General features: G+C 37.1%; 1 protein-coding gene across 1 annotated transcript in view; it reads left to right on the plus strand.

Moving 5' to 3' along the window:
• The first annotated feature begins 4,648 nt into the window (after positions 1 to 4,648).
• The window catches only part of LOC128988609 (lysophospholipid acyltransferase 6-like), a 30,189-nt gene continuing 7,544 nt past the window's right edge, over positions 4,649 to 27,293 (plus strand). Inside the window, exons 1-10 of the mRNA XM_054410058.1 lie at positions 4,649 to 4,881; positions 6,677 to 6,822; positions 7,527 to 7,604; positions 8,542 to 8,633; positions 13,233 to 13,341; positions 17,147 to 17,276; positions 18,088 to 18,229; positions 22,554 to 22,759; positions 23,689 to 23,886; positions 24,154 to 24,308. Of these exons, the coding sequence (XP_054266033.1) occupies positions 4,792 to 4,881; positions 6,677 to 6,822; positions 7,527 to 7,604; positions 8,542 to 8,633; positions 13,233 to 13,341; positions 17,147 to 17,276; positions 18,088 to 18,229; positions 22,554 to 22,759; positions 23,689 to 23,886; positions 24,154 to 24,308 (1,346 nt within the window). The 5' untranslated portion in view covers positions 4,649 to 4,791. The remainder of the gene's footprint in view (positions 4,882 to 6,676; positions 6,823 to 7,526; positions 7,605 to 8,541; positions 8,634 to 13,232; positions 13,342 to 17,146; positions 17,277 to 18,087; positions 18,230 to 22,553; positions 22,760 to 23,688; positions 23,887 to 24,153; positions 24,309 to 27,293) is intronic.

Consider the following 27,293-nt stretch of genomic DNA (forward strand, 5'->3'; position numbering starts at 1 on the left):
GTGAAATTGAACGAGTTGCCAGAAGTTCCTTGATTTCCTGGAAAAATTTTCTTTTTCCCTGGTTGAGACTGGAAGGCAGTAGGAGGTGATGTACAATCAAATTCAATTTTTCCAACGCCCCTCCTCTTTGTCTCCTCTTCCAGCAGTCTGACCTTCACAAAGCTTAGAGATAAGTCCTTCATTGATAGAGTCTCTATGGCCGTGACAACGACGTCATATTCTTTGGGCATGGTCAGTAGTAGATGACAAACAATGTCAGATTCCTCGACAGTTGCTCCTGTAGATCGTAACTCTCTTATGACTTTGTCAAATTTCAGAAAGTGACGATTTAAAACATCATTCTTCGCATCAAACTTCATTGTTAGTAACTGCTTCCTTAGTAGAAGTTGGCTAGCTATTCCTTTCCTTTCAAATGTGTTGCAGAGAGATTGCCATAGTTCAAAAGCAGTTGCCTTGTCTTTTGCATATTCCAAATGGCTGTCGTCAATACGCTGTATAATCTGCGACTTGCACTTTCGATCTTGTTTCGCTAATTCCAACAACCTTGCTTCCTTCCTCTCTCGTTGTTCATCTGTGTCTTTATCCAGAAATTCAACTTTGGTAACATAAGATTCCTTTACAAAAGATAATAATTCTAATTCCTCCAGCAGAGTTTCAATTCTAAATTTCCAATTGCTGAAATTGGTTCCATCCAACAATGGTATTCGATACTTTTCATGTTCAGTTGCCATATTAATTCAATTTCATTAGCCAGGTAAAAAAATATTAACAAATTCCGTATTTAAACAGCCCTGGGCCCATAACCTGTAAATATGTGGTTTCCCTGGATACTAAATTAAAATACCTAGCTCAATAAAATAAAAGGGCAAACTGAATTATTAAACTCAACACTTTTTAATTGAACCAACTAAAGAAGACATAGATTAAAACTATTATTGTTTTTAACAACACATTTAACAATTTAACCATCTGGTATTCATCATTGAAGTATAACATTAAAAACAGACATGTGGCAAATATTAAATTGCACTCAACAATTTATACCATTACATTCTGCATTTGATGCAGATTACAAATATATAAACATCATTGTACTTAATCTTTGTTATTGAAGGCTAGGAGCGAGTTAACAACTTCGCGCACTATTCGATGAATTGGCTAAAATCCGCTGGGTCCCCCAAGGTGGTGCGGGAAGGCTGCTACGACGGCGCGCTTTCGTGAACACGCACCTATCATTCCAGTTGTGTTATATACTTCGATGCTGACACTAAACAATCCTACTTGCGACGTTGTCAATTCTACCAAGCCGCGGCCTGGAGTTAAAGGTGACCGTGCCAGTTGCCAGTGCTACCAGTTGCCACTTAGAAAGCCGCGGTCCGAAGTTAAAGGTGGCCGTGCAGCAATCCAAATAGTGAACAACGAAGTTGCATAGTAAGCTTTGCCAGCCAATTGGCAGGTTAAAAAAAAACAGACCACACATTCCTTTTTTTTACACTCGACGTTCTGTACCCACGAGCACCTTAGCTTCCACAAGCACAGAAGGCCTTCGAACAGTTCCTGGGATAACAGCTATTTGTGTAATAGCTTCACTGTATATCTTTATTGGACCTGTTTAGATAGTTGTTTTTTCATCAGTTACAGTTGCGAACTGTGCATTGTGATTTTGTAAAGGTGTTTACCTAACCCGCCATGTTAAACTTCCCTATCCTAAGCGTGATGTATACAACTTCCTTACTTCTCGAGTGATGTAAGGTATCAAAAAACTCACTCGGTGATGTAATGAAACCCATTTAAATAACATTGAGTGGATAACTTAAAAAATATAACTCTATGGAGCCAACGACGTTTAACGCTAGGAATCGCGTTGAATTTTATTGTTATTGTTATGTTTTGGAGAATTTTCCTAACCTAGCTTTTGTTTGTAAATGAACCTTACTCTGTTATAAGATGAGTGAAATGGGTATTGAAAAATATTGTTCGTAACCTCCTGTATATTGTCGGGTCAGGTAAAATCTTGTACGTTACACGTTACGCAAGAGCGTGTTTACATCACTTAGGTAAATTATGCAACTCGCTTCGCTCGTTGCACAACTTTCACCTGCGTGATGTAAAAACGCTCTTACTACACTTGTAATGTAAATAGCTATTACTCTTTACTGTTTGTTTACTTTTGACTTGAGCTGCTTGAAAAGGTGTTTTTATGATTGAAAATTAATGTTTTGTGAGTGGGCTGAAGCTGATTTGTTGTTAGGTATTGACAATTATCCTAAATGTTTTGCGTACATGAATTATTAATGAAGTTTTAAAAGATTAAAGTATTTATGAAGTTTACTTAACCTATATTTTTCGGATTCCTCAAGAGAGAGTGATTGTTAGGTTAGGTTAGGTGTTTGTGTGTGAATTTGTTAGATTGCAGGTTTGGTAGTGGTAGGTCTATAACCTCTAAGGTAAACTTAGGCATACTCTTATAAATAGATAAGTTATTAATTTAACTTTTTCAAAGGCAATAACTTAGACCTAAACTCTACTAGTCAAACGCATTCTCTTGGAACAAGCTCCATACACTGTGAAAGATTTTTTAAGTTGCCGATCGAATTAAGATACTGTTTAGTTACGTTTTAGTTCTAACAGCATTTATAATTTAGTTTTATTATATATTCTTGTGACGCTATTATACAGTTTTTTTCTGTGCAAAAATAAAGATGATTTGATTTGATTTGAATAAACACCTTAAAATCACAATGCACAGTTCGCAAGAGTATTATCACGGCCTCCTTTAACTACAGGCCGCGGCGTTCGAAGTGGCAACACCGCATCGGATGGCTGGATGGCTAATCTACGCTATACCACTACACCAGTGAACGCTCGCGCTCGTGCCGCGGAGGATTGGAACAAGCACGCGAATTATCTATTAATTTAGATGTTTTATATCTGATAACACTGATAAGTAGGAAAAGGAGTAAATAATTATGTGAGGCTTTCGTGTCAATACAAGAATGTAATACAATATTTATTCAAACCTTTTACGTTACATTGAACATGATTGAACTTATAAGTAGGCGCATGATTGTAGTTTTCTTCCGCCTCTTCTACGTATTTACTCAATGATTTATTAATTGTTAAACACTTAAAATTTTAATCCTATCTACAATGTTATTTAGTTACAGCTTCTATGTAAGCTATTGTTTTATCATTGGGATGATGACGTTTACTATACAAAGTAAAAATTAACAAAAGCAATAAATAAAATTATTTTATTCAAGAAAGGATTGAAAATTTTCAATGGTTACAGTGGATATTATTTTGGTCTTTTTTTTTACTTTCGTGTAGATATTTAAAAAATATTGCTCATTCTCAAAATAATGTTTGATACTATTTCCTTCAAATTATTTATTCCACAAATGCAAACAGTTTCAGCTATTTCTAAAATATCGATATCTGACATAAAAACCACTGTCACTAAAAACCAGCCAACACAGAAGAACAACTGCACGCTAATTATAGGTACAGGTTGTCGCTAATTTTAGTTATTCGCTAATTCCACCTAATTCAATGAAGATGGTGGTCGCCACGCCACTATTGGTTGATGAGCGCTAAATTTAAAAGTTTTCGGTAGCCCCACCTTCCGATTGTCTGTTGCAAGAATATTATCAATGGATTAGTTATTAATGGTTGCGCAATAACAGAATGAATGAAGTAATGTTTTTATTTCTCATAATACTACATAATAACGTGTAAATAAAACACATACTTAAAATTCATAATAAACTATTATTATGTCGTGCAGTATTTGATACAAAAGTAATATTCTTATGGATAACCAAAAGGAATATTAAAATGCTTGAAATAATTCAGTTGGCCTATATTAATTAATTATTAGCTATGCGATACTACACTACAGTTGCGAGCAGCGCTACTCGCCGCGCCGCGCCATAAAACTGAGATTTGGTCACTCTGTTCAACCCAAAATGTTAACATAACTAAGCATGATAGAAAGAAAAGTTAAATACAAAAATTAAAGTATATTTAATTATCTACAACTTTCACACAGACGAAACTTCTCTGACCAACAAACAAAAATTTTAGTAGGCGACTAACTTTTTCACTTCACTTTTCCAAAAATTTTCTAATGTGTTAATTTAAAAAAAATATATATGCACTACCAAATAACATTTTAATTTTCAAAACCATACCATTGGCATGAAGGGTTTATTCCCTAGCTCTGTACAAAATTTCAAAATTTTATCTCAATTGTAAGGGTGTAAAAATGCAGTATATTTAAACCGCGACCACTAGTTTCGTACTACCGTAATGGTGAAATGGCCGGGAGTTAATGCTCAGTGCGACGTTGCCAATTCTCGCTGGCCGCGGCCTGTAGTTAAAGGGGGCCGTGGTATTATACATCGATGTTCGCAACTGCAACTGTTGAAACAACTATCTAAACAGGTCAAATAAAGATATACAGTGAAGCTATTACACAAATAGCTGTTATCCCAGGAACTGTTTCAGGGCCTTCTGTGCTAGTGGAAGCTAAGGTGTTCGTGGGTACAGAACGTCGAGTTTTTTTTTTTACTGAACAACTGAAACTGAACTGAGTTTAGAGTCGAGTTAGTGCAGACGCAACGCACGCAGGCAGACGAAGTTTGAAGTTACGACAACGACAACAATCTAGCTGGAAGTGGAAATATGTTACAAAACTGTCTTTCTTGTCATGCTATGAGAAAATGTGTCATTAAATAACTTTAAAGATAAGGGTTCCACATTGTTATGAAATCGATGTAGTTACTTAAAATGAAAATGGATCCTGTCAGTGATTCTTATTATGATGGAAGCCGAATATTCAAATGGATTACAGACTACACCAACATATCTATTGACCTGGTAAGTTAAGACCCAGAATCGTTTGACTTCAAATTATTGAGGGCAGTAGGCAATAAGAATTCGTGGCTTGTCAAAACGCTGTTGTATACATAGAGGAACACTGTAAATTTGACATGCTTAAACTTACACTGGTTTATGCCTCATAATGACAGCTTCCTGTACAGCCTAAAGTTAGGTTAGGCCATAGACACTAACCAACAGAAACTTCTCATGCCATTACACATTTTTAAGCTTGTTGTTCATGTCTGGTGACACTAATCCCTAGTGTGGACCGATATAATATCGCAGCTTCTCTGCACAACCGTACCCATGGCATATGCGGAAGATATCTTGTGTTTTTTGCAGTTTTGTGACTGTTTAAAGGTCTAACTTAAGGCCGTGTCACACTTAGCGACTTTTTTCGTCGCTACTAGTAGGCTAGCTGCTACTATTTTAATTACTCACACTCGCAAAGTTAAAATTTTCTCCCCATGTTATTCTTATGGAGTAGGAATAACTTAAAAATAAGTTAATAAAACTGCGTTTTTGTGGCACCTATTTGAGAGAGAACGACTGGGCCTGGAAACTCGGTAGAGGTGTCCAAAGAAAGGTCTTGGTCCGTAAAAGAGCCCTCAAAAGAGAAACGGGGGGACTTCACTCTGCCCCAGTAGCCTCTAAAATTCCATTCCCATGGACTCTTATGGAAGAAAAAAAATAGGGTTTTTGTCACAGCTAATTTGAGAAAACGGCTGGGCGTAGAAACTTAATAAGGGTGTCTAAAGAATGGTTTTTGTCTGTAGATGAACCATCAAAAGAGAAACGAGGTAAATTCCCTTGTGGCTCTACCCCAGAGGTCTTAAAAGTTTCCTCATCAGATTTGTTTACATTATGACTATAATATGAATAACTTAGTTTCACACATTTAATTTTTGATGAATTTTAAAATTGATTTTATTCTGTATCGTGTCATGTTTTGCAATATTATCTTATCTTAAGGAAAGTACCATAATCAGTTAGGCCTAGCCTAAAAATCTTAATATCACAGTAACTCTTAAAATTATTTCTTATCGAGTTAACTTATCCTATCTATTGTACAGTTGGCTTCTACCTTTTTTACCACTTTTGCCTACTTATATTTTATCATACTAGCCTATTTCAGGCAGACCATTAGGCCTATAGATTCATGATATTATTGCCATGTTTTCAATCATTGAAAATTTTTTGACGATTTGAGCGGTGTCCATATTTTGACAAATTAATAGTGGTTTACAGCAACTGGATTGATTTGTTATTAATTTTTTATGTAGGTAAGTAGAAATGTGTGAATGATTTTGAAAGTTATCAAGCTGAAAAATTTGAATTTGCTCTTAAAGTGAAAATTTTGAAAATAACACTGCATCACTTCTTCCATATTCTTAGGTAACATACATTTAATCTGCCTTGTACTGACAAAATCGCGGAAGTTTTTACCACAAAAGATCCATCCACACGATTTTAATACTATCTAATGTTCTTCAAAAGGAAGGTAGGATAGATGAAACAGGTTAAAATAATAATAACTCCGATGACGTGTTGGAAATATTTTATTCATTGAATAATCTAACCATATTTTGTAAATTGCACAATAGCTAGTAGGGCCTATTATTTTTAAAGCTAATTTATTACTCTTTAAACAAAGCTAAATTTTAATGTTTTAATAATTTAACTCTATTTATCGCAGTTAGATGAATTAGCATAGGCCTAAGTCTTGAAAGTAATAAATAAATTTGAAAAAGCTCTCAACTCATAGTACGTACGGTAATTGTATTCTGTTCAGATAAATTTCACCGCTACCCAAATAACAGCGGTGCTGTTGGCACCTTTGTTCAGAGGAGTGCTGCATCCAAAACACACCTCGCAAGAAGTCCGGCACGGCGTTGGCCTGCTTGTGGGGCTCATTATGGGTTATTTTGCCTTTGGCAGGTAATGAATTTATCTTTTTTTTTGTTGAAAATAATTTAGATGGAATAACTTTAATTGGTAATACATATTTTTGCTCCCGAGGCTGTTATCCTATTTTCTAATAAAGCAAACCAACAAGGTTGGTTTTATTAGTCTTGGTTTTTTATTATTGGTGGAAACTGCAATTCACTGACATGTTTAGGTACAATTCTGTACGCTTTTTAGAATCAAAATCATCACACGCTACAACATCCGGATTCCACTTGTCAAATTAAAAAGCTTAAAACATAGGCCTACTGTACTGTAGTTGAACTCAACTAGAAAAGTAAAAGAGTATTGTATTTTTAGTTTTGCTTCGGAAACAAGTTTTTAATTCTAATAATGTGCAATTTGCGCAAAGATTGTGTTCAGCTGATTCATGAGCAGGATAAATCAACATTACACAATGTCACTACACTAAGTAAAGATAAAAGTATGTTGCCTTAATATCTTGTATCAAGTCTGGGAGTATGCACAGGTCTCTGAGGTTTCAGGTTCAAATCCCGCCAATCACCAATAGATTTGATCTACAGTAAGTCATAATGCCGCAACCCCTAGTTCTAGCCTGAATTAATGAGAAAAACAATCCCGACTCTTGTCTAGTGTCCTATGACAAAAAAGATATCTTGTTTCATGTTCTGGTCATTCATATTTAATTTTCTTGTTAGAATTACATAATGTTACAGGCAAGCAGTCCATCTTGCTGGTCTGCCAGCCTTGTGTTACTTGGTGTTACGAACTCAGGACCCTCATATCTTTCAAAGGTAAGCTATTGCTCGGTTTTACATCTATTATTCACCTAACCGATGAAAAGTTTCATTGTGGTGGTATTTTTGAACTGTTTGCTTGTCACAAGGGTGTTTGACGGATGTTTGAGCTTAAAATTTTTTAATACATTTAGAAAAAAAGGCATATCAAGACATTTTTATGTGTGGCTGTGCATTTCCCCCCAAATGAGGCTGCGACAAGCCACATGGACAGTAAGGTAAACACAGAAAACAATAGTAAAAATTGTACAAGTATAAACATTACACTTTTCAATAAACGCTTAGTAATTATATAAATATTACGTGATCATTTGTTTTGAACATTAAGTTAATTCTCAAGCTAATCTTGCTATTAAAAATGCCTCAAGAGCGTGCACAGGTGTGTGATAATACTTGTATCAATCGTGATCCAGAGGGTAAAAATGTGTACAGTAAATGTCTTTTACTCTGTGGTCATTGTATTTATACAGCATGTGTAACAAAGTCAAACCTTTTTTATTTACCGGCTATGCAGTTGTCATAGAAAACCAGGGGTCTCCAACCTTTTTTTGTCAATTTTGTAAGGAAAGGTAGGTCCGACCGTTAACTTTTCAGTGCAGATAACCAAATAACCCTAGGTAGTTTTCTAATTAAGAGCTCAGCGGAGATATTTGACATTTTCTTGCTGATTTTTAGTTACTAAAATATTACTTAATATTCAGTACGTTTTTGTGCGAACGCTGATGTGGCCAATCAAACCCTTTGCGGGCCGGATAAAATCTGTTCGAGGGCCGGATGTGGCCCGCGAGCAGTAGGTTGGAGACCCCTGGTTAAAAATGGTCCATCATTCTAACCTCAAGATGATGCTATGACACTTGACACTATGGTATTTGTTTGATACACTGGTTGGTAGCTGTGATGGTCTGATAGTGTGTGTGTGTATGTATGTTTACAGTCTGGTACTGGCAGTGTCCATGTTCTACCTATCCTGTATTCACATTCACAGACAAATCTACGACTACGGCTCACTTACATTGGACATTACAGGTACAAACCATAACCATAACACTCTCGTCTCAATTGGTTATAAGCTTTTCAAATCACCTTGTAAATATAGGGCGAGTGCACTAGTAAATGACCACCTACCCCCGGTGAATGGCCGTTTTGTATGAAAAACATTTTATTAATCTTTATTATTCTGCCTAGACTATCACAAGTTTTCTTAAAAGTAACTTTGGAGTCTGATTTAAATCTGCCGTGTCACTTGTTCTAGAAGGAAGTGCCACTCTTCGGTTTGTAGCCCCAACAAAATTAAGCCCCAACCAATTCATCTTTAAGCTTCCCATTATAGCAAACCAAAAAGGTTGTTTTATTTTTCTTGGTTTTTGATTATTGGTGGAAACTGTAATTCACAGTTGACATGTTTAGGTACAATTCTGTACGCCTTTTAGGATCAAAATCCTAACCAATATTGATTTCAACATTCATTAATTTACAGGATTAAAACTATGGTTACAACCATGATCATTCATTAATTAGATATGGATCAATTTTATTTAAAAGACAATGTTTTCTGATGCATTAAATCATAGATAAAACATACTCCCTTTGTAAATTTCTCATCCTTATGGAACAGCTGAAGCCAATTTTATTATTTGTTCTGTTTGCACTGTAGATGTCGTGTTTTGTTTACAGTTTATTTCAGTCATTTAAAACCTTGTTTAACCAAAAAACAATCTAATCATAAACAAATTCTCGTCTCCTAGTTACATAACCAAACAGTAAAGCACTAATCATGAAATTAACCATAAAATAATAGGAACCAAAAGTTGTCGACACAAGCGATCAGTGTCACCGGACATGAACTAGACACGAAAAACGAGCTTCAAAATTTAAAATGGCGTAGTAATGAAATGTTCCTTCAAGCTGGAAATCCCCGTGACATCAAGATGACGTAGAAGTTGCGTGCCTGGCGTGTGCCGCATTCTTGACCCCGAGGTCAGCAATTGACCTCCAATTAAAAACCAATCAGATAAAAGACATCACATTCTTGACCCCAAGCGCTATCCGTTATTGGAGATTTCCCGACCTCCGAGTCACCGAGTCTGTACTTCCTAGTTAGAAATCCTACACAATGTCATTATTTGTAGTCAATGAAGAGTGGTGGTCTGTGCAACATGTGTTTGTCATCAAGTCGTTTAAAAAAAGTAAAGATTCAGTCTTTAAAATTCAGTGGCAATTCCGTCTTCCGTGCATTCTTCAAATTACGTCGACGTGAAGAGGTTCTGTCACGTAGCACAATCATGCAATGGGTTTTTAACTAACACTGAAAAAGAACTAACTGGCCCTCCAAAGTAAGAGCAGACGCCAGTCAAATAAACATTCAAAAGAGTATGTGCTGCTTTATGGAACAGTCCACATAGGCCCGCATGAAAATAAGTGGCTGCTATGAACATGTTTGACCGTTCGAATACTTGAATTTTGAGGTGATATTTAATAATTTTCATCTCCACAGACAAATTTGAATTAATCTGTATAAAGTCGTTGATTATCTATACAGATAATCGTGACGGAACCTCCCCATGACTACCTAATTGTAAGAGTGCATGGAACTGCCGCTGAGTTGCAATGACTGAATCATTACTTTTTTAAAAACAACTTATTGACAAACGCACATTGCTCAGATGACCACTCTTCTATGACTTCAGATAATGGCATTGTGTAGGCTTTCCAACGAGCCTACCCCTTAGACGACCTGTCGCTGAACATCCGCTCAGAAAATAGATCCGTTTTTTGCCGCACCCTGTACAAGTGGAAACTCAAGCTTAATCGGTCATTTACTGGTGCACTCACCCTAGGCCTACATTCAATTCAATTCAATTCAATTCATTCCTCTGTTTCCTAACCTAACGTAAAATGTCATCCAATGTTACTAGTTTTAGTGATGTGTGGGTGGAATATGTGTGTCAAAATAACCATCAATGGGATCTCATTAACTTATTGTAAACTATATTTTGATTTGGTTTTATTCACAATCTTACTTTTTTTTAGATATTTGCATACTTCTAAAATTGCTTACGTATGTATACAGGGTCTTCCCGTGGTTTAAGGGCTCCTAGGGCAATTGAATAGAACTAAAACATCTTAAAATCCGGCGATAAAGTTTGATTAGCTTGTGATTTTTTTATTTCAAAGCGGTCGTCATAACATTCAGAGCAGTGCTATGACAGTGTTCATTTGAACACCCCACTGCAGACAAGAACAAAATAAATGATGCATACTGACTACTAAAGTGTAGGAACTAGGAACGCTCTGATGGCAGCAACAGCCCCGCTCCAAGTGGCGCTTATGCACAACGTTTGTTATTTTCTGGATGGTCCTCATTCTTTATTACTTAATGATAATTTCTTATGTATTCACTTTGGTTTAAGCACATTTAACAGTTATTCTTTGTAAGGCTTGCCTCAAGGACTTCAGGAAAAGCTGTTTAGTAACGCCTGTCTCTGTTGTTTAGTTTGTTTATATCTTATAAAAGTTGATAAAGAAAACAAATAATACTAGTTCTGTGATCTGTACTGTTCAGTGAAGCAAAAATGTAACTGTGTTTAAAAAAAATAATAGATACTAGAGAACCCGTGCGGCTCAATGAACCGCATAGTTTGAAACATAACGCCGAGGAAAACATTATGCTTAAATTTTTGAGTAAGTTAATTCTAGTTACATCTTAGAGTTGTTTAAACACTTGTTAGAAACTAATTTTAAATATCTCTATTTGCGTCGTCAAGGTTCATCTACATTATTTCTGCTCTCAGTTTTAACTGATAACTTCTAATTAATGCTAAACGATCTGCTTCAATTCGAGCTAACATTTTGCAACAAAGTTTTTCCAGCATTGAGAGAGAATTGAAGAAAACTGTTGCCTAGACATCCCCCTAATCAAACGAATTTTCTCCGTAGAGAATCCTGAAAAGTGGAGTGATATCAACCATTTAAAGTGCTCAATTTTTTACCCCCAAACTCTGGGTTATCAACTGGAAAGCCATAATCTGCTTTGAATAGGCTAAAGCAGCAACACCATTGATAGTTTGTTAACGTATTTTAACGTGTTGTGTGTTAGTCACAGTATATGCTCCGCATCAGAACTTTCTCATCCACGTTGTTCAGTGGGGTTTCTCAAAGTTTTGAAGGTATGGATTCATTTGTCGAAATAGGTTGGATAACTCTTGTAGCTATAAGATTTGGATAGCAATTTTAATTTTCTCTTTTTGAACGGCGTATATTATTTGCCTCTCCTGAATCATAAAAATAAACGACTGTAACTACTCGGTCGTTGAATACATAAACACTAATTCCTTCACTTATGTCTAATATTGCCACTAAAATTCAGTCAAAAAACTTTGTATAAGTTTGTCCGAGGAACTGGCAACATAACCTAGAAGTAAACAATCCATTTGTGTTTTTCCTCAATTAAAGTAGAGCGAGTAATACAAAAGTTTACAATAAAAACATAAGGTCCGCCAAGATTTGGTATAGGCCTAATCTTACTACTTGAACTTATCAACTCAAGGCATTATCATGGTTTCTACTAAATGTTTTGAAATATCTCGAACTGTCAGTGTCATAAGAATTTCTTGCATACATTCATTTGATCTGACATTAAGTAAGTTTATTTTACCACCGTGACAACACTATGTGCTTCGTATATTTTTTGACTTCCAAAGTAAATTGCATAGCAGAACTGGCAAATATTATTCATCTCACCAAGTGAATGTGTATATGGATGTGTGTGTTGGACCAGGCCTCTCTTTTTCTACTCTCCTTATACGCGTAAGATACCTTATTATTAATTGTCTCTTCCTCCCGTTTTCAATATTTCTTCTTTGAACTTCAGGCATTTTCCGTTCATCCAACAAAACTGATTAACTGTTTAACTTGGTCTTAACCTACTGAATATTTTAAACATTAATATTTACTCCCAAAAAGCTAATGAGTTTCTTTTTATAAACAGCTGTTTTTTTTGTTTTTAAATTTGTTCTATGTATTTCTTATGGGGAAAACCCGACCTTTGAGAGGGTCTCACGTCCTTAAGAGTAGAAATTTTAAAGTTCTAAAACCTTATTGCAAAACTACATATTGAGAAGAATCTTTTGACACATTAAACGTTGAAATTGGTCCACAAATAAGGGAGGAGTTGCGTTATATATATAGACTTCGTAGTCAAATTAGCTACCTTGCGTTAGGATTTAGCCTAAATTGAACGCTGTAAGAGGTTAATTTATCTGCTGCAAGCTTTGAAGGAATTTAGACTAAGGATACCTTAGTCTTGCCTGCAAACTATATCATATGGGCTGTTCTTCACGACAAAAACATTTTCCTTCCTGATATAAACCTAAACTTTAGAATCAGTAAACATTTTATTTCTGAAAAACAATAAATGTATTATTTCTGAAACAGAAAAATGTGTATGACAGAATGATGTCTCAGAGTCCTTGGACTAACTACTATTGAACAAAGTTCAATATAGTTTGTAATATATTAAATCTGTTGGTAGTGTTTATGAATTAATGATACAAGTACAAGTATATTATTTGGTTTTCATTATTATGTAATTAGAATTTCACTTGAATTACTAAATTATTGTTGTAGGTCCACTGATGGTGATAGTACAGAAGGTGACAAGTTTAGCATATAACCTTCATGATGGCATAACACAGGAAGAAGGACTAACTACAACACAAAAATACTACGCCATTAGGTAAAAAATGAAATGATCATTGTTAACATTTTTGCATTAGGCTAATAAAATGTTAACAAATAATAACTCCAAGGTTTTGGTAACCCAACACTCTTCTGGTTCCTTAAGCGTTGGATAGTTGAAAGTCAACCAATACGCTTTTTTCTAGAGGTGTGCGAGCCTGAGATCTTTGATTAATTTGAGTTTGAGTCAAGCTTTTGGGAAAAAAAAGGACTGTTGAGTTACAATGACCGTCGAGTTACAATGACTATCGAGTTACAAGGACTGTCAAGTTAAAATGCAAATTAAAATATCATTTATTAAAATGATGTATTTTGTAAGCAGTATTAACCCCTTCGCTTAAAGCGACGGCGATTCGCCGTCGTGCTCCCGCGAGCCATTGTGTGAAGCGACGGCGAATCGCCGTCCGCCATTAAAATCAATATTTGCCGAGTTAGTTCCCAAAAAATCCAACAGATCGCATATGCTTCTTGTTCTGCAAGCTTCAGGCTTTCATTTGGTTGTATTTTCGTCGTCCACAGCCTGCCCAATCGGCAAAAACAATCAATTGAAAATTACGATTTACCAGCTGACGTTGGGAACGTTGTCTTGGCAGCTGTCTGCCTTGTTTGTTTATGTTTACATCGTCATTTCACAACAGTATTTTATTTATATCATGTTGAATTCTATTTTTCGTTTGCAAATAGTTGTTTTATAAAATAAATAAGATGAGTAACTTTTTATTTGTTGATGAGTGTGGAAGGGAATTGGACGAAAGTGAGATTGCTAAACTTATTGAATGTGACAGTGACTCAGACAGTGATTGTTATTTATTTGAAGAAAGGCTTGAGAGTGATGATGAATTATTGGAAATAAACAATGAAAACGTAAGTGAAGCATGCAATAGTATAAGTATTGCTGACTGTGAACCTCAAGATTTAGCTGATAATGGTGTGACAGAGCATGCTAGCCCTAGGCCTGTTATAAATAGTGATTGTTTGCATGACCTGCATGTTAGGCCTAAGCCTGTAAATAATGATTGTTTGCATGACCAGCCCTCCTGTAGTTATGCCCGACCTATGTCCCCTCAAAATGTGCCTCATAGGCCTAGTCCTGTGTCCTATGAACAGCAAAGTTCTGATGATGAAAACCCTGTTGGATTTATGGAAAAAATTTACCGAGGTAGGGTAATTGCACCTGCACTATCTCCTACACCCAGTGAGGAGGCTGAGGCTGATGACCCTAGTTTTATTGAAACCATTCCTTGTCAAGTACCTGAGTATAGTAGAGGTGCAACTATTGGTAGATCAAGGGGAAGGGGAAGTCAAAGAGGTAGGCCTAAAGGAAAAAATCCTAGTTTAGTGGTACCTAAGCCTACTAAACGGTCTAAGGGCCAACCTAAAACAGCTAAGAAAAAGAAAAAACAAGGTTGGAAATGGACCAACACCATAGAAGACAATAGTATTTTCAAAATACCTTTTACAGGCTGTCCTGGTGTCAGGGCAAGCTTAGCAAGAAATTTAGGTCCTTCTCCATCTGAAGTAGAAGTATTCAACGCGTTTGTCGAGGATGATTTTTGGCAACATGTTTCTACAGAAACGAACAAATACGCCGAAGAGACAATTGAAAAAAATAATGCAAGTGGTAAAGATAAACATCTACTCTCTGAATGGTTTGAAACAACTCCTGATGAAATGGCATGTTTTTACATTCTATGTGTTTTGATGTCACTTGTGAAGAAAAGGACCATTCAATCGTATTGGGCCCCTACTGCTACTACTGAGACTCCGTTTTTTCGAAAAGTTATGCCTTTTCGTAGGTTTTTGCTCTTATCAACAATGTTCCATATTTGTGATAATAAAAATAAGCCTCAGAATGACAAACTGTGGAAACTGAGGTGATTACATGAATCAAAAGTTTTCACGGTTATATTTGGCCGATGAAAACATTGCAGTAGATGAAAGCTTGATGAAATTTCGTGGGAGGTTGGGGTATGTGCAATTCAACCCCAAGAAAAGAGCCAGGTTCGGAATCAAATTTTACAAATGTTGTGAGTCAAGCAGTGGATACTGTACAAAATTTAAAATATACACCGGTGCTGAAGTGAAACAAGGCGAAACAGTGGAAGAAGGGGGTGGAGACACTGCTGAGGGTGATAAACTTTTGGTGAGCGAGGCCATAGTCATTGAAATGGTCAAGGAATGTTCCGGTAATGGTCATACCCTCACAATTGACAACTGGTATTCCTCACCTCTCCTCTACTATAGATTGAAACATATTGGTTTCAATGTGATTGGGACGGTAAACTCTTGGAGGACAAATATGCCTGACAGTTTCAAAAGTGGAAAACTTGAGGTCGGTGATTATGAAGCTGCGTTTAGCCATGACATGATGGCCCTTAGATGGCAAGACAAGAAAGAAGTGTGTCTCTTGTCTACTTTCCACAGTAAGGGAGACAAAAAAACAACTGGAAAGAGAGACAGAGTCAGCGGTGAGGTGATTACCAAGCCTGAACCCATCCTCTATTACAACAGCTCGATGGGCGGTATCGACCAAGAAGACCAACAGCTTGCTTCTTTTCCTACGATGAGGAGATATGCTAAAGGGTATAAGAAGATTTTTTTTTATATTTTGGACATAGCTCTCTTCAACTCTTATGTTGTTTTTAAAAAAATCACCCAGAAGAAGATAGGATTTGCTGAATTCAAAAGTAAATTTACGGAGCAAGTGTTCCAGACCAGACAACTACCGGCCTACAAACGAAGAGGGCGGCCATCAACATCTGAAACCCCTCTACGGCTTCAAGCAGCTTCTTGGGGTCATTTCCCAAGACAAATCCCACCTAATGAAGTAAAGCAAAACCCATCAAGACGCTGTAAAGTTTGTAGTGCACAAGGGAAGCGTAGTGACAGTCGGTGGGAGTGTGAAATGTGCCTTGTTGCGCTTCACCTACCCGAATGTTTCAAGACATATCATACTAAGTTGAACTTTGCTTGATATCTTTTTGAGTCTACAACATGCAAATCAGTATTTTAAGGCAGAACAGTAAGATATTTTTAACTTTTATAGTCAAACATTTTTAAAAAAGGCAAAAATAATAATTTTTTTAAAATATTTTTTTTTATTATATGGTATAAAAAAATAATAAAAATACTTTTAACCAATAAAATGTTTATTTTTTTAATCTAAATTCAATTCTGATTAGAAAAATAACATTATTTGATATACAAATACAAAATTCTGAGTGCAGGTAAAAATATTGTAAGTTGTGTAAAATTACACAGAAATAATTCATTTTTTTGGCCCGGTTAGGTGTAAAAATAAGTTTAAGCGAAGGGGTTAACATTTATAACCATAAATTTGGTGTAATATTCATTCATCACAATGTTACCACGGTAATATTCTGATTATTTTCTCTTTTTCCTGCAGTCCAGTGGGCAACACCTAATCCACTCGCAATCGCATAAAATCTGGTGCATCTCCCATGATTACAGAAGTGTTATCATCAATCTCCGCAATCACTGCAAAATGCTATACATCAACCAAAGTTGTGTGGATGTCATTAACGTCTCTATGATCATAGAAACGTTTTTCGCCGTCACCCATAACTGAGGCGCAAGTGTTTATTATCACGCAATTTTGGCAAAAACGTTCTGTGGTCGCAATCATAAAATCTTGGCTCGAGCTTGGTGCACGAGCTTGTAGGCTACTAGGCTTGGCTCGCCTCAAAAGTTGAGCGAACAAAACCCCTCTAATTTTTTTAATAGATTTGGTTTTTTGTAGGTTATTTGTAGATGTTTGTTTAATGCATTTGTTAATTTTGCAGAAAAATGCCATCGACATTGGAGTATTTTGCGTATATTTTTCACTTCCAAGTGTTGATGGCTGGACCTGTAGTGTTCTACAGGGATTACATAGATTACATCAACGGTGACAACTTCCTTAAGCACACAGACGTAAGTGATGCGGTGTTGGTTAACATGTTGTACTTTCTCAATTATTTGGTTCCCTTTGAACTCCAAACATTGTCTTGGGCCTAGAGACAGTACTGTAGGATAGACAATGCCTTAGACCGTGATTGATCACAGTTAATGGTCTACTGCATCAACATCCGTCCCATTAACAACTCCCAGGGGGTAGCTCCCAGTATGGTATAAGGCCTGAATCAGTCTCTGGTAGACCTGGTCAGGGGATAGGTTCCATCATACAGACTATAACTTATGATCTACTCCAAAAAATAGAGATTTTAAATCCAAAATAATTTTTCTGCACTAGTGCACTAGTTTTAAGAATATAATGATTTTTGCCCCTTTTGTTGTCTTGAACTCACTTTTTCATGTTGTTTGAACAAAAATACAGTAGAGTCCCGCAAACTCGGCATAATGTGGACTGGAAGGGTGCCAGGTTTGTGAAATGCCAGGTTATCGGGAACTAGGCTTAAAAATAAGAACAATACAATTTTTAAGCTTTTCAACTGCCTTTTTTATTTATATTACAAGTCAGTATTAAGTCATCAGATATGGTTAAACAAGCCCTTGGTGCCTTAGGAAATAAACAAATTTATTCTGTAGGCTACATACATATTTAACTAAAAAATCACAAATTTTCTGAACCAGCTGATGGCCGAGTTATCCAGACTGCTGGGTTATCGAGTGCCGAGTTTGCGGGACCAAAAGAGTAATTATTGATGAAAAACAGCATCTTTGAAATTAATTATAGCTAATTTCTGCTATCACACAAAATTTCAAAAAAAAAAATGTCTTTCAGTTGAGTGGTGACAACATGCAAGCCAAGCTAATGTTGGAGCCGTCGCCCACAAAGTGTGTGATTAAAAAGATATCAGCAAGTGTGCTCTGCGCTCTGCTGTTTGTCACACTGGTTTCATCGTTTCCGATCAGCAAAGTCAAAGGTGACCTAACTTAAAAAATCCCAAATGTTTAATCTAGAATTATGCTAGCCTGTGATTTAATTATGCAGGCTAAGAAATTTGAAACAGTAAAAACTAGTTGAAATGTTTCATATTTTTAATTGGCAATTTAGTGTTTATAAGTGGACATAACTCAGTTTTACCATTCAATATTAGAATGAATGAATGATTTGTTCCAGAAAATTGCTACATGAATACAAATGTTAACAATTTTTGCAATAACTATTTGTTTTAACCTGTGCTCGATTTGGGGGGAACACGGCAGAACGGAGTTCCGGTACCTCTCTTTTGGAAAGATAAAAATATTGGCAAATTCAAATTGGTACTAAAAACATTAAGAAGGTTACAGTTCCGACACCTCTTTTTATACAAATTGAGCACTGGTTTTAACCAACATAAAGTAATTTAATAAAAGAATATACAGAGAGAAACAAATAATGAAAACATTGAACTTGAATGTTGATTGATAAAAGCTAACATAAAAAACATAAATAAACTGTATAATTTGGAGATAGTTTCATATTTTGGTAGTTGGTCTAAGGAATCAGCAGAGCAGACATTGACACACACTTAGGCGGTCGACACACGGGAAGTGAAACCCAACTAAAGTTGAACCAACTTTTTTGTGATGCGATTACGATTGCAGTTGCGTTGGTTAAATCCGCACACGGGCGCGACTGTAGTTGAGTTGAGACAGTAAATGAGTTCTAATTTTGTTATAACGATACTGTGTACTGTGTGTGGTGAATGAAATGAGTGGTAGTGATTAAGAAGCCCTGGTGTTTTATAGACAATCAAGAAAGCGTAGAGGACGTAGAAAGTATTGGGTACATCCTTATGTTAAAACAAATATTCAATGTAGGCTCTTTGTAGCTGCCGCTGCATTACAAGAAACAGACGCAAAATTTCAGTCTATGTACAGGATGTCACAAAGTACTTACAAAAAGTTATCGCAGTTGGTATGCCCGATCCTTGCAAAGCGCAATACAAATATGCGAAAAGTTGTTCAAACCAGGCGACTGAAATCACCTAGCAACCGGCAGGTCCGGTTGCTTAACGACTGATCGCCGACTGGTCCTCAACTGGTCGCATCGCAGTCGCACCGTGTGTACTGTCCCACTTAACTACATTGGTCGGGACGCAGACGACTAGTTTGTCCAATTAGTTGCCGATTTCAGTTGGAAAACAGTCTTCCCGTGTGTCGACGGCCTTATATTTAAGACGTCACTATCTATACTATTATAAAAAAGAGGTGGTGTCTGTGTGTGTGTATGGGAAAAGTAAACGCGAAAACTACTGGTCGGATCGGGCTGAAATTTGGCATGATGATAGCTCACATTCCCGATTAACATATAGGCATATTTTTATCCCAAAAATCCTTTCGGGCTCCGCCCCAGTGGCTCTGGAGTTTCCCATGTTAACCTTATGAGAAATGAAATTATTGAATCTTAACAGCTGTTTCAATTAAACAAGTTGGTTCTGTTCTGTGATGTTCAATAGCATTAAAGTTACAAGGATTACCAACAGGGTGCAGCACTAGCACTATTATTTCTTTTACATTTATGACAACAGCAAAAGGTGAGTGAGCGTAGCGAACGAACTTCAACCTGGAGGCGAGTGAGCGTAGCGAACGAGCTAACCTGAAGGCAAGTGAGCGTAGCGAACGAGCTAACCTGAAGGAAAGTGAGCTCAGCGAACGAGCTCCAACCTAAAGGTGAGTGAGCGTAGCGAACGAACTTCAAAAAGAACCGAAATTTCTTAAACCATGTCCTCACTCATAACTGCTACTTATATGCCAACCCCGTACGAAGGACGGGTACTCTGCTAGTAATCTATAAAAGACTTTTAGCTCACTCCCTTTGGCAAGTTTTTGTACTACTTGCGATACAGTCTTTTAATATAATATCTGGCTCTCTAATTCATTAAAAGCTGTTCTAGGATAGACTTTATAAAAGAGACATTATTCGTTGTTTCTTCTTCTGACATTTGTTTTACAAGTTATGGATTGCCAAATTGTATATTTAACTAGCTGTACCCACGGGCTTTGCCCCATTTTACTTCATAAGTGAGCTCGTTCGCATGGCTCAATCACCTCCTGGTTGAAGTTCGTTCGCTACGCTCACTCACCTTTTGGTTGCAAATTAGCTGTTGTCATAAATTAAAAGAAATAATAGTAATCCTTGTAACTTTAATGCTATTGAACATCATAGAACAGAACCAACTTGTTTAATTGAAACAGCTGTTAAGATTCATTAATTCCATTTAAATATGAGTACTCATAAGGTTAACATGGGAAACTCCAGAGCCACTGGGGCGGAGCCCGAGAGTCCGATCAGAATAAAAAAAACTTAGTTTTCCTATTTAATGCCTAAAGAATCAGTGTACCAAATTTCAGCCTCCTAGGTAAATGGGAAGTGGGAGAATTAGTGATGAGTGAGTGAGTCAGTGAGGGCTTTGCCTTTTATATATATAGATTTATTGAAATGGTCTATGAACGTTTTTATTGTTATTTGTATAATAGTTTTGTAATAAATAAATCATTTGGTGGTGAGTTTAATTTGCAAGAAAGAGTGCCATACTAATATTAGTTGCTTGTGTGGAAAATATTTTCAATTTAAACTTAACAAAAACTGTTGTTTAAATTTACTAGCAGAAGATACCAAAATACAATATAGAAGTAAAACAAGAACTCCTTTTTGCAGAACCGAGGGCTCATGAGGATCAATTGGAGCCGATGATGTTTATGTAAATATTGTACGAGAATTATTTATTAACACTGTTGTATTTTTTTATGAGTAGTATGCATCGGTATCGTAATATGCGTTGCTGTAATATTCAAAATATTTGAATTGTGGAAAGCCTGTGACACTATTGAAATCCAGTTACACTACACTTAGCTGACGAAAATTCCCTAGTGTTTATTAAATCTTACCAAGGATTAAAAGAATTAGCATAGTTTTCTTCAAGCTTGTGGATTTAGTAAAACATGCATAATTTTTCTGCCTATTACAAGGCTGTGGTCAATTTGTTGTATTTGGATAGACTATCAGTTAAAACAATGAATAATGGCTTAACCTAGTTTTGCTGTAGCAGTAGTGAAAGTTGATATTATGTTATTTAACTCATTACTCAGATTTTAATTTATAAGATTGATTAGTTTCTCAAGTGTTCCATATTTTTGGTGTGTAGTATTTCACAAGCTTAGTAATTTTTAGTATAAAACAACAAAGTGGTGTGGCTTACAGAGTTTTTTTTTATTTCTCTATTATTTGTTTATGTTATTATGTCCTTTTATGTATTTATTCATTTATTGTTTCCATTTTTCACCCAAAATAAAGGCCAAAAAAATAAAAATCTGTGTCCTTCTCTATGGTAATTTAAGAAGAAGCAAAATTAAGCTCACTACCATCAACTTCCTCGCCGGACACAGTTTAACGTGGGCCCACCACCCACTCAAGCTTTAAGGTGGAGCTAAGCCTCTTATTAGGAATCTTATTATGGATTGTACATGTACGGAATTCTAACCCGTGCATGTAGAAAGACGTCAACACCACACTTGTCACCTTAGCCATCTGAGCTACCTTGCTACCATCAGCCGAACGGGTCAATAGCCTCTATAAGCACTTGTTGACACTAGCGCTCACAGGTTGGATTTGGTGAACTACTTAGCGCCTGTGGATTAGCAGAACGGCTACCTCACCGCAAAATGTGGTGATGGGCTTCATACGTGAGTTGGCGTCAATGGGTTACGTAGTAGATGTTACTACTAATTTTGTCCAGATAAAAACATTTTGAGTTGAGATGGGTGTTAATTGGTATAATTTTTTAATTAGATAGTATATTAAATAATTTTTATTGTTTATTTACTAAAAAGCAATTAATTTCTGCTAATGTAGATCAATCAAATATTATAACATTTTATTCAATGTTGTATGGTATATAATTTGGGAGGTCTTTCTAAACATAGCATTTTTAAAAGGTTGAATTTATTAATAATAATTTATGCAAATTGTGTATCTATCTATAGTTCAATTTCCTACACCTAGACCAAAAAATTAGACAGAGAAGTAATCTTTCTGTTTGAAAATACTAATAATCACTTATTTGTAATATTTACACCAAAATATTTGTACAATAAAATAACAGTAAAGAAATAATTTTTAGGTTTCTGTCTCAAAATGGTTGACAGTGGTATAAATCAAACGTGGAAGATGTATTTTACAAATTACTTTCTTTTACAGGTTTAATTTGTTGAAGATATGTCTTTCAATGATTCTCTTTGAATATGTTTTTTGGTACATTACAGAAGATGAGTTCATAGATCGTACAAGCGTAGTGTCTCAACTTTGCTACCTCAGTATCGCCACATTGCTGATCAGGTTTAAGTACTACCACGCATGGCTGCTAGCAGACGCCATTTGCAATCTGTCTGGTCTTGGTTTTAACGGCTATTCATCCGACGGTTCGCCCAAATGGGACCTTATCTCAAATGTTGACGTCTTTCGATTTGAGGTGAGTAGTTTAGTTGCCTGACAAACTTAGACAATATTATGATGTTGGTAGTGTGGAACAAACCAACTTAGATTGTACTTTTAACTTGATTTGCTAGTTTTACACATGATTCAAGTCGGAAAGCCATGCCTTTTGTGACTTTGTAGAAGTGTTTAGAGTTTGCCAAAAAGAAAGATGCTTTGTTTATTCTACTTCTACTTAGGACAAAAACAGAAAAAGGAAGAAATACACACACACAAACTTATTTTGCTGGAAGGAAACACTAAGGAGCTTTTTTGTGTAACGTTTGATGATTTAAGTTTTTTTTTCCCCTTTCTTTTCTTTAGGTTACTGTTTTTCACATTACTTCAGGCTAGACCTAGAGGGGGTTGTGGCTCTATAACTCGTATAAAATCCATATTTATCCTAGTACAGGATTTCTTCGGAGTAGATTCCACAATCAATAATAGAACCAAAAATCAGTGTTATGTCAAGTGACCCTATTTGTTTAATAATAAGATTAACTCTTAATTAGCTAAGTTAGATAAATCAGCTAATATGACTTTTCCTTAAAATGTTGTAACGGTTACTGAAAATAATATTTCTTCTGAAATATGATTATTGTTTTTTTGCCCTAAGAAGCTAGGCACGAGCCCGGGATTGTTTTTCACATTACTTCAGGCTAGACCTAGGCGTTGCTGCATTATCACTTCGATAAAATCCATAGGTGATTTGGCGGGATTTGAACTTGGGACATCAAAGACCAAAGTCCTGTGCTCTAACCACTAGACCAGCTTGCTCCCCCTGAAATATGATTAGCGTACAAATGTGTTTAGGCAATAAAATAGTGTTTTGTACAAATTGGCAACTGACCAGCGGTTACCTCTAGCATGGTATTTTAGTATAACTTCAACCTTGTAACAAACACTGACCACTCGTCTTATCCCCAGTTTGGCACGAGTTTGAAGGAGACCATAGAGTATTGGAACAAAGGCACCAATGTCTGGCTGCGTATGATAGTCTACGATCGCTGTAAAAACTATAGAACTCTCCTCACGTACGCTCTCTCGTCCTTCTGGCATGGATTCTACCCCGGTTACTACCTAACATTCGCTGGTGGCGCTCTCTTTACCTTCGCTTCACGAGCTGTAAGTTGCTAGATTTACTAACAGCAGTCAGTTGGTTAGAATTACAAGCAAAGGAGGTTTTTAGTGTACAGAACATTGTCTTGTATAATTAGCATTGTGGCTTTGAAATATATCAAAAACTTAATATAAACAAACACCAGTGGTAATTTGTCCAGGACTTCTTCATTTAGTTTGAGTAAAAAAAACTTACTAATATTTTTTTGTATTAGTACAAAAGTATTCCAATATGAGTCATCAGTCGGATGTAAAGTGGCACATGTTGATCAGGTGCGGCACAGTGTCATCAGACACTCGTTCCAGACCAGTTCTGCGATGAAAAACTTGTATGACTTCATCACAATGATCACAACTAGACTGGTGGTCACTTATATCACCTTCAGCTTTGTTGTTCTAGAGTTTTGGCCCAGCTTTCGCATTTACAGGTAAGTCATATAGTCGAGTTTATAATACAGAAGAACTGGTGACAGCTCAAAACATCAGAAGTTGTTACAAAAATGGACATAACAAAATCACACATTGTGTTCAAAAAATCATTAAAAACCAGTTTTATTCCAAACAATGAATAATCCACCTTTTCAGTTCTAAAATTTGTATGACGAACGGGTTACTTCTTCTGTTTGTAGAGGGAAGTAATAATAAGGGCCTACAAGTTACCCTAATGATTAAACTAATATTGTAGACAGTTATTTTTTGGTTATTTTAAGTGTCATACTCTTTGGCTCTTTTAAGGTTATATCATGAGTATTCTCTCATGGTAATAATTGTATATAACGTTACTAGTACTGAAAATAGGTGTTTACCGGGCGAGTGTGGTCGTTATCATGAGTCCGGTAAACACATTTTGGACAAGTGGCGTATGATATTTTATGCCATACTACTCTAAGCCAGCTTAACAATAAATATCTGTAAAAGCCTTATATATTTCCACCGACTAAAGGACTCACCACTAGGGATGGACGGGTCCCGAAATTTCGGGAATTTTTCGGGAAAAAAATATTCCCGATTATCGGGACGGGATTACATTTGATTCGGGAATTTTTCGGGACGGGATTTGGTCCGATCGCCGGCGATTTTGCCGCTTCGCGAGTGCCAATGACGCCGCTATTGCGAGCGATAGGTCCGCGAACGCAAGAGACGAAGTCGTTTCAACGATCGCGCCGTGATCGCGAGTCATACCGACGATCATGCCGTGACCGCGAGTCATACCGACGATCACCCCGTGACCCCGGAGTCATACCGACGATCGCGCCGTGACCGCGAGTAATACCGACGATCACCCCGTGACCGCGGAGTCATACCGACCATACCGACGATCACGCCGTGACCGCGGAGTCATACCGATGATCACGCCGTGACCGCGGAGTCATACCGACGATCGCGCCGTGACCGCGAGTCATACCGACGATCACCCCGTGACCGCGGAGTCGTACCGACGATAACACCGTGACCGCGAGTCATACCGACGATAACCCCGTGACCGCGGAGTCATACCGAAGATCGCACCGAGACTGCGAGTCATACCGACGATCACCCCGTGACCGTGGAGTCGTACCGACGATAACCCCGTGACCGCGAGTCATACCGACGATCACCCCGTGACCGCGGAGTCATACCGACAATCACGCCGTGACCGCGGAGTCATACCGACGATCGCGCCATGACCGCGAGTCATACCGACGATCACCCCGTGACCGCGGAGTCATACCGACAATCACGCCGTGACCGCGGAGTCATACCGACGATCGCGCCGAGACCGCGAGTCATACCAACGATCACCCTGTGACCACGGAGTCATACCAACGATCACCCCGTGACCGCGGAGTCATAGCAACGATCACCCCGTTACCGCCGTCATTTTGGCGATCGCGCCGTGACCGCGAGGCCTTTCGACCGCTATAGGTACCGAAAGTTCGATGTTTCTATAAGTACCTGAAAAATTGCCCATTTTTTGGTTTTTTATAGATCAGTGCCACAAACGGTAAAGATTGATTTCGTATGCCTTTTTTGGTAACTGCAATACTCAAGACTTTCTTTTTATGCACAGAAAAAAATCCCGTCCCGAAAATTGGGAAGGAAATAAAAATCCCGTCCCGTCCCGTCCCGAACTAAAAATTCAATCCCGTCCATCCCTACTCACCACCTAACTACCACTTACCACTTATCACTTACTTCAACCCACACACTAACCACCAGTGGACCAATCACTTCTCATAACCTCAAAGAGAGGTTAGGGGTTTGTTTATAACTACTCATTGCCAAATATAATCAGCTGGTTGGTGTCCGGTAAAAACTCATTACAGTACAGTAGTACGTAATGAAACCTTATTTGATTAAGCTGGCAGCAAACAGCTGTTTTCTGGACTGAATCTTTGCATGGGAAGTTTGTTAAAACCGTGTAGTGTGGCGTTATAGACATTTATAAATGTTATGACATGTTGGTATGTCTTAAATTACGTCCCTCCTGCTCGTACGAAAGTCCAAGATGGCAAACAGCCCAATCACAGTGTGTTTACAGCTCCTGGGTATCCCTGTAAAGTCCCTGATATTTCAGTTTGCTACTGGGCCTCTTTAACTCAACAAAATTTAAGTATCTCCAATTTTCTTATAAAGTAATAGGTACAATGTCTGAGCCCCAAGACATTATTATGCTCAGTGACGGCAGAACCGGAGGGTCAGGGGGTCAACTGACCCCCCTGAAATTTTAGGAAGGGTCAGAGGGGTCAAGGGTCAGGGGTTCATTTAAAAAAGTGTAAGGATATAAAGCTTTCTGTACTGTATAAGTTTATTTTTTGGCCCAAGAAGAAAAGTATAAGTAGGCCTAACAACAGTTACTGAAGATAAGTACAAAGTTAAATAATGTTGTTGATAATAATCTATTACATTAAATAGTGTGCCTCAAGAAAACAAATTATATTTGTCTGAAGTAGTAAAGATTGACAAGTTGCTGCTTGTCTTACCAGCAATTACGTGTACACACTTACTTGGTTACACCCTACTTTCTTACAGTCAATTTTAACTTATTACTTATTCAGTTGTTTAGGGGAGAGGCAGAGCCGGCCGAAATTACCCAAACACATATGAATCCCTAGGGCCTAGAGCTTGTTTACTTACAATGAACAGAGTAGCGTCTTTGTTAAATTGTAAATTTTCTTTGTTACTGCTTGAAGAAAAATGGTCTGCAGGTAGCCTAAAAACTTTTTAAGGAATTGATTTTTCTAAGTTTTTCCCATCATAGGTTCTGGCCCCCTAACAAAAATCTGCTTCCACCACCCCTGATTATTAGTGGGGTTGTATAGTTGCATATAGTGGCAGAATATTTCAGTTCTGGCGGGGAGGCTGCAATTTTACATGGTTATACTAGTTCCTGAACCTAAAACCGCCCAGACCCCAATTTTTTAGGACCTCGG

Source organism: Macrosteles quadrilineatus, unplaced genomic scaffold (assembly GCF_028750875.1).
Source record: "Macrosteles quadrilineatus isolate MER2022 unplaced genomic scaffold, UCM_ALF_1.0 Scaffold_3__2_contigs__length_128488019, whole genome shotgun sequence".
In the NCBI taxonomy this organism is placed as follows: Eukaryota; Metazoa; Arthropoda; class Insecta; order Hemiptera; family Cicadellidae; genus Macrosteles; species Macrosteles quadrilineatus.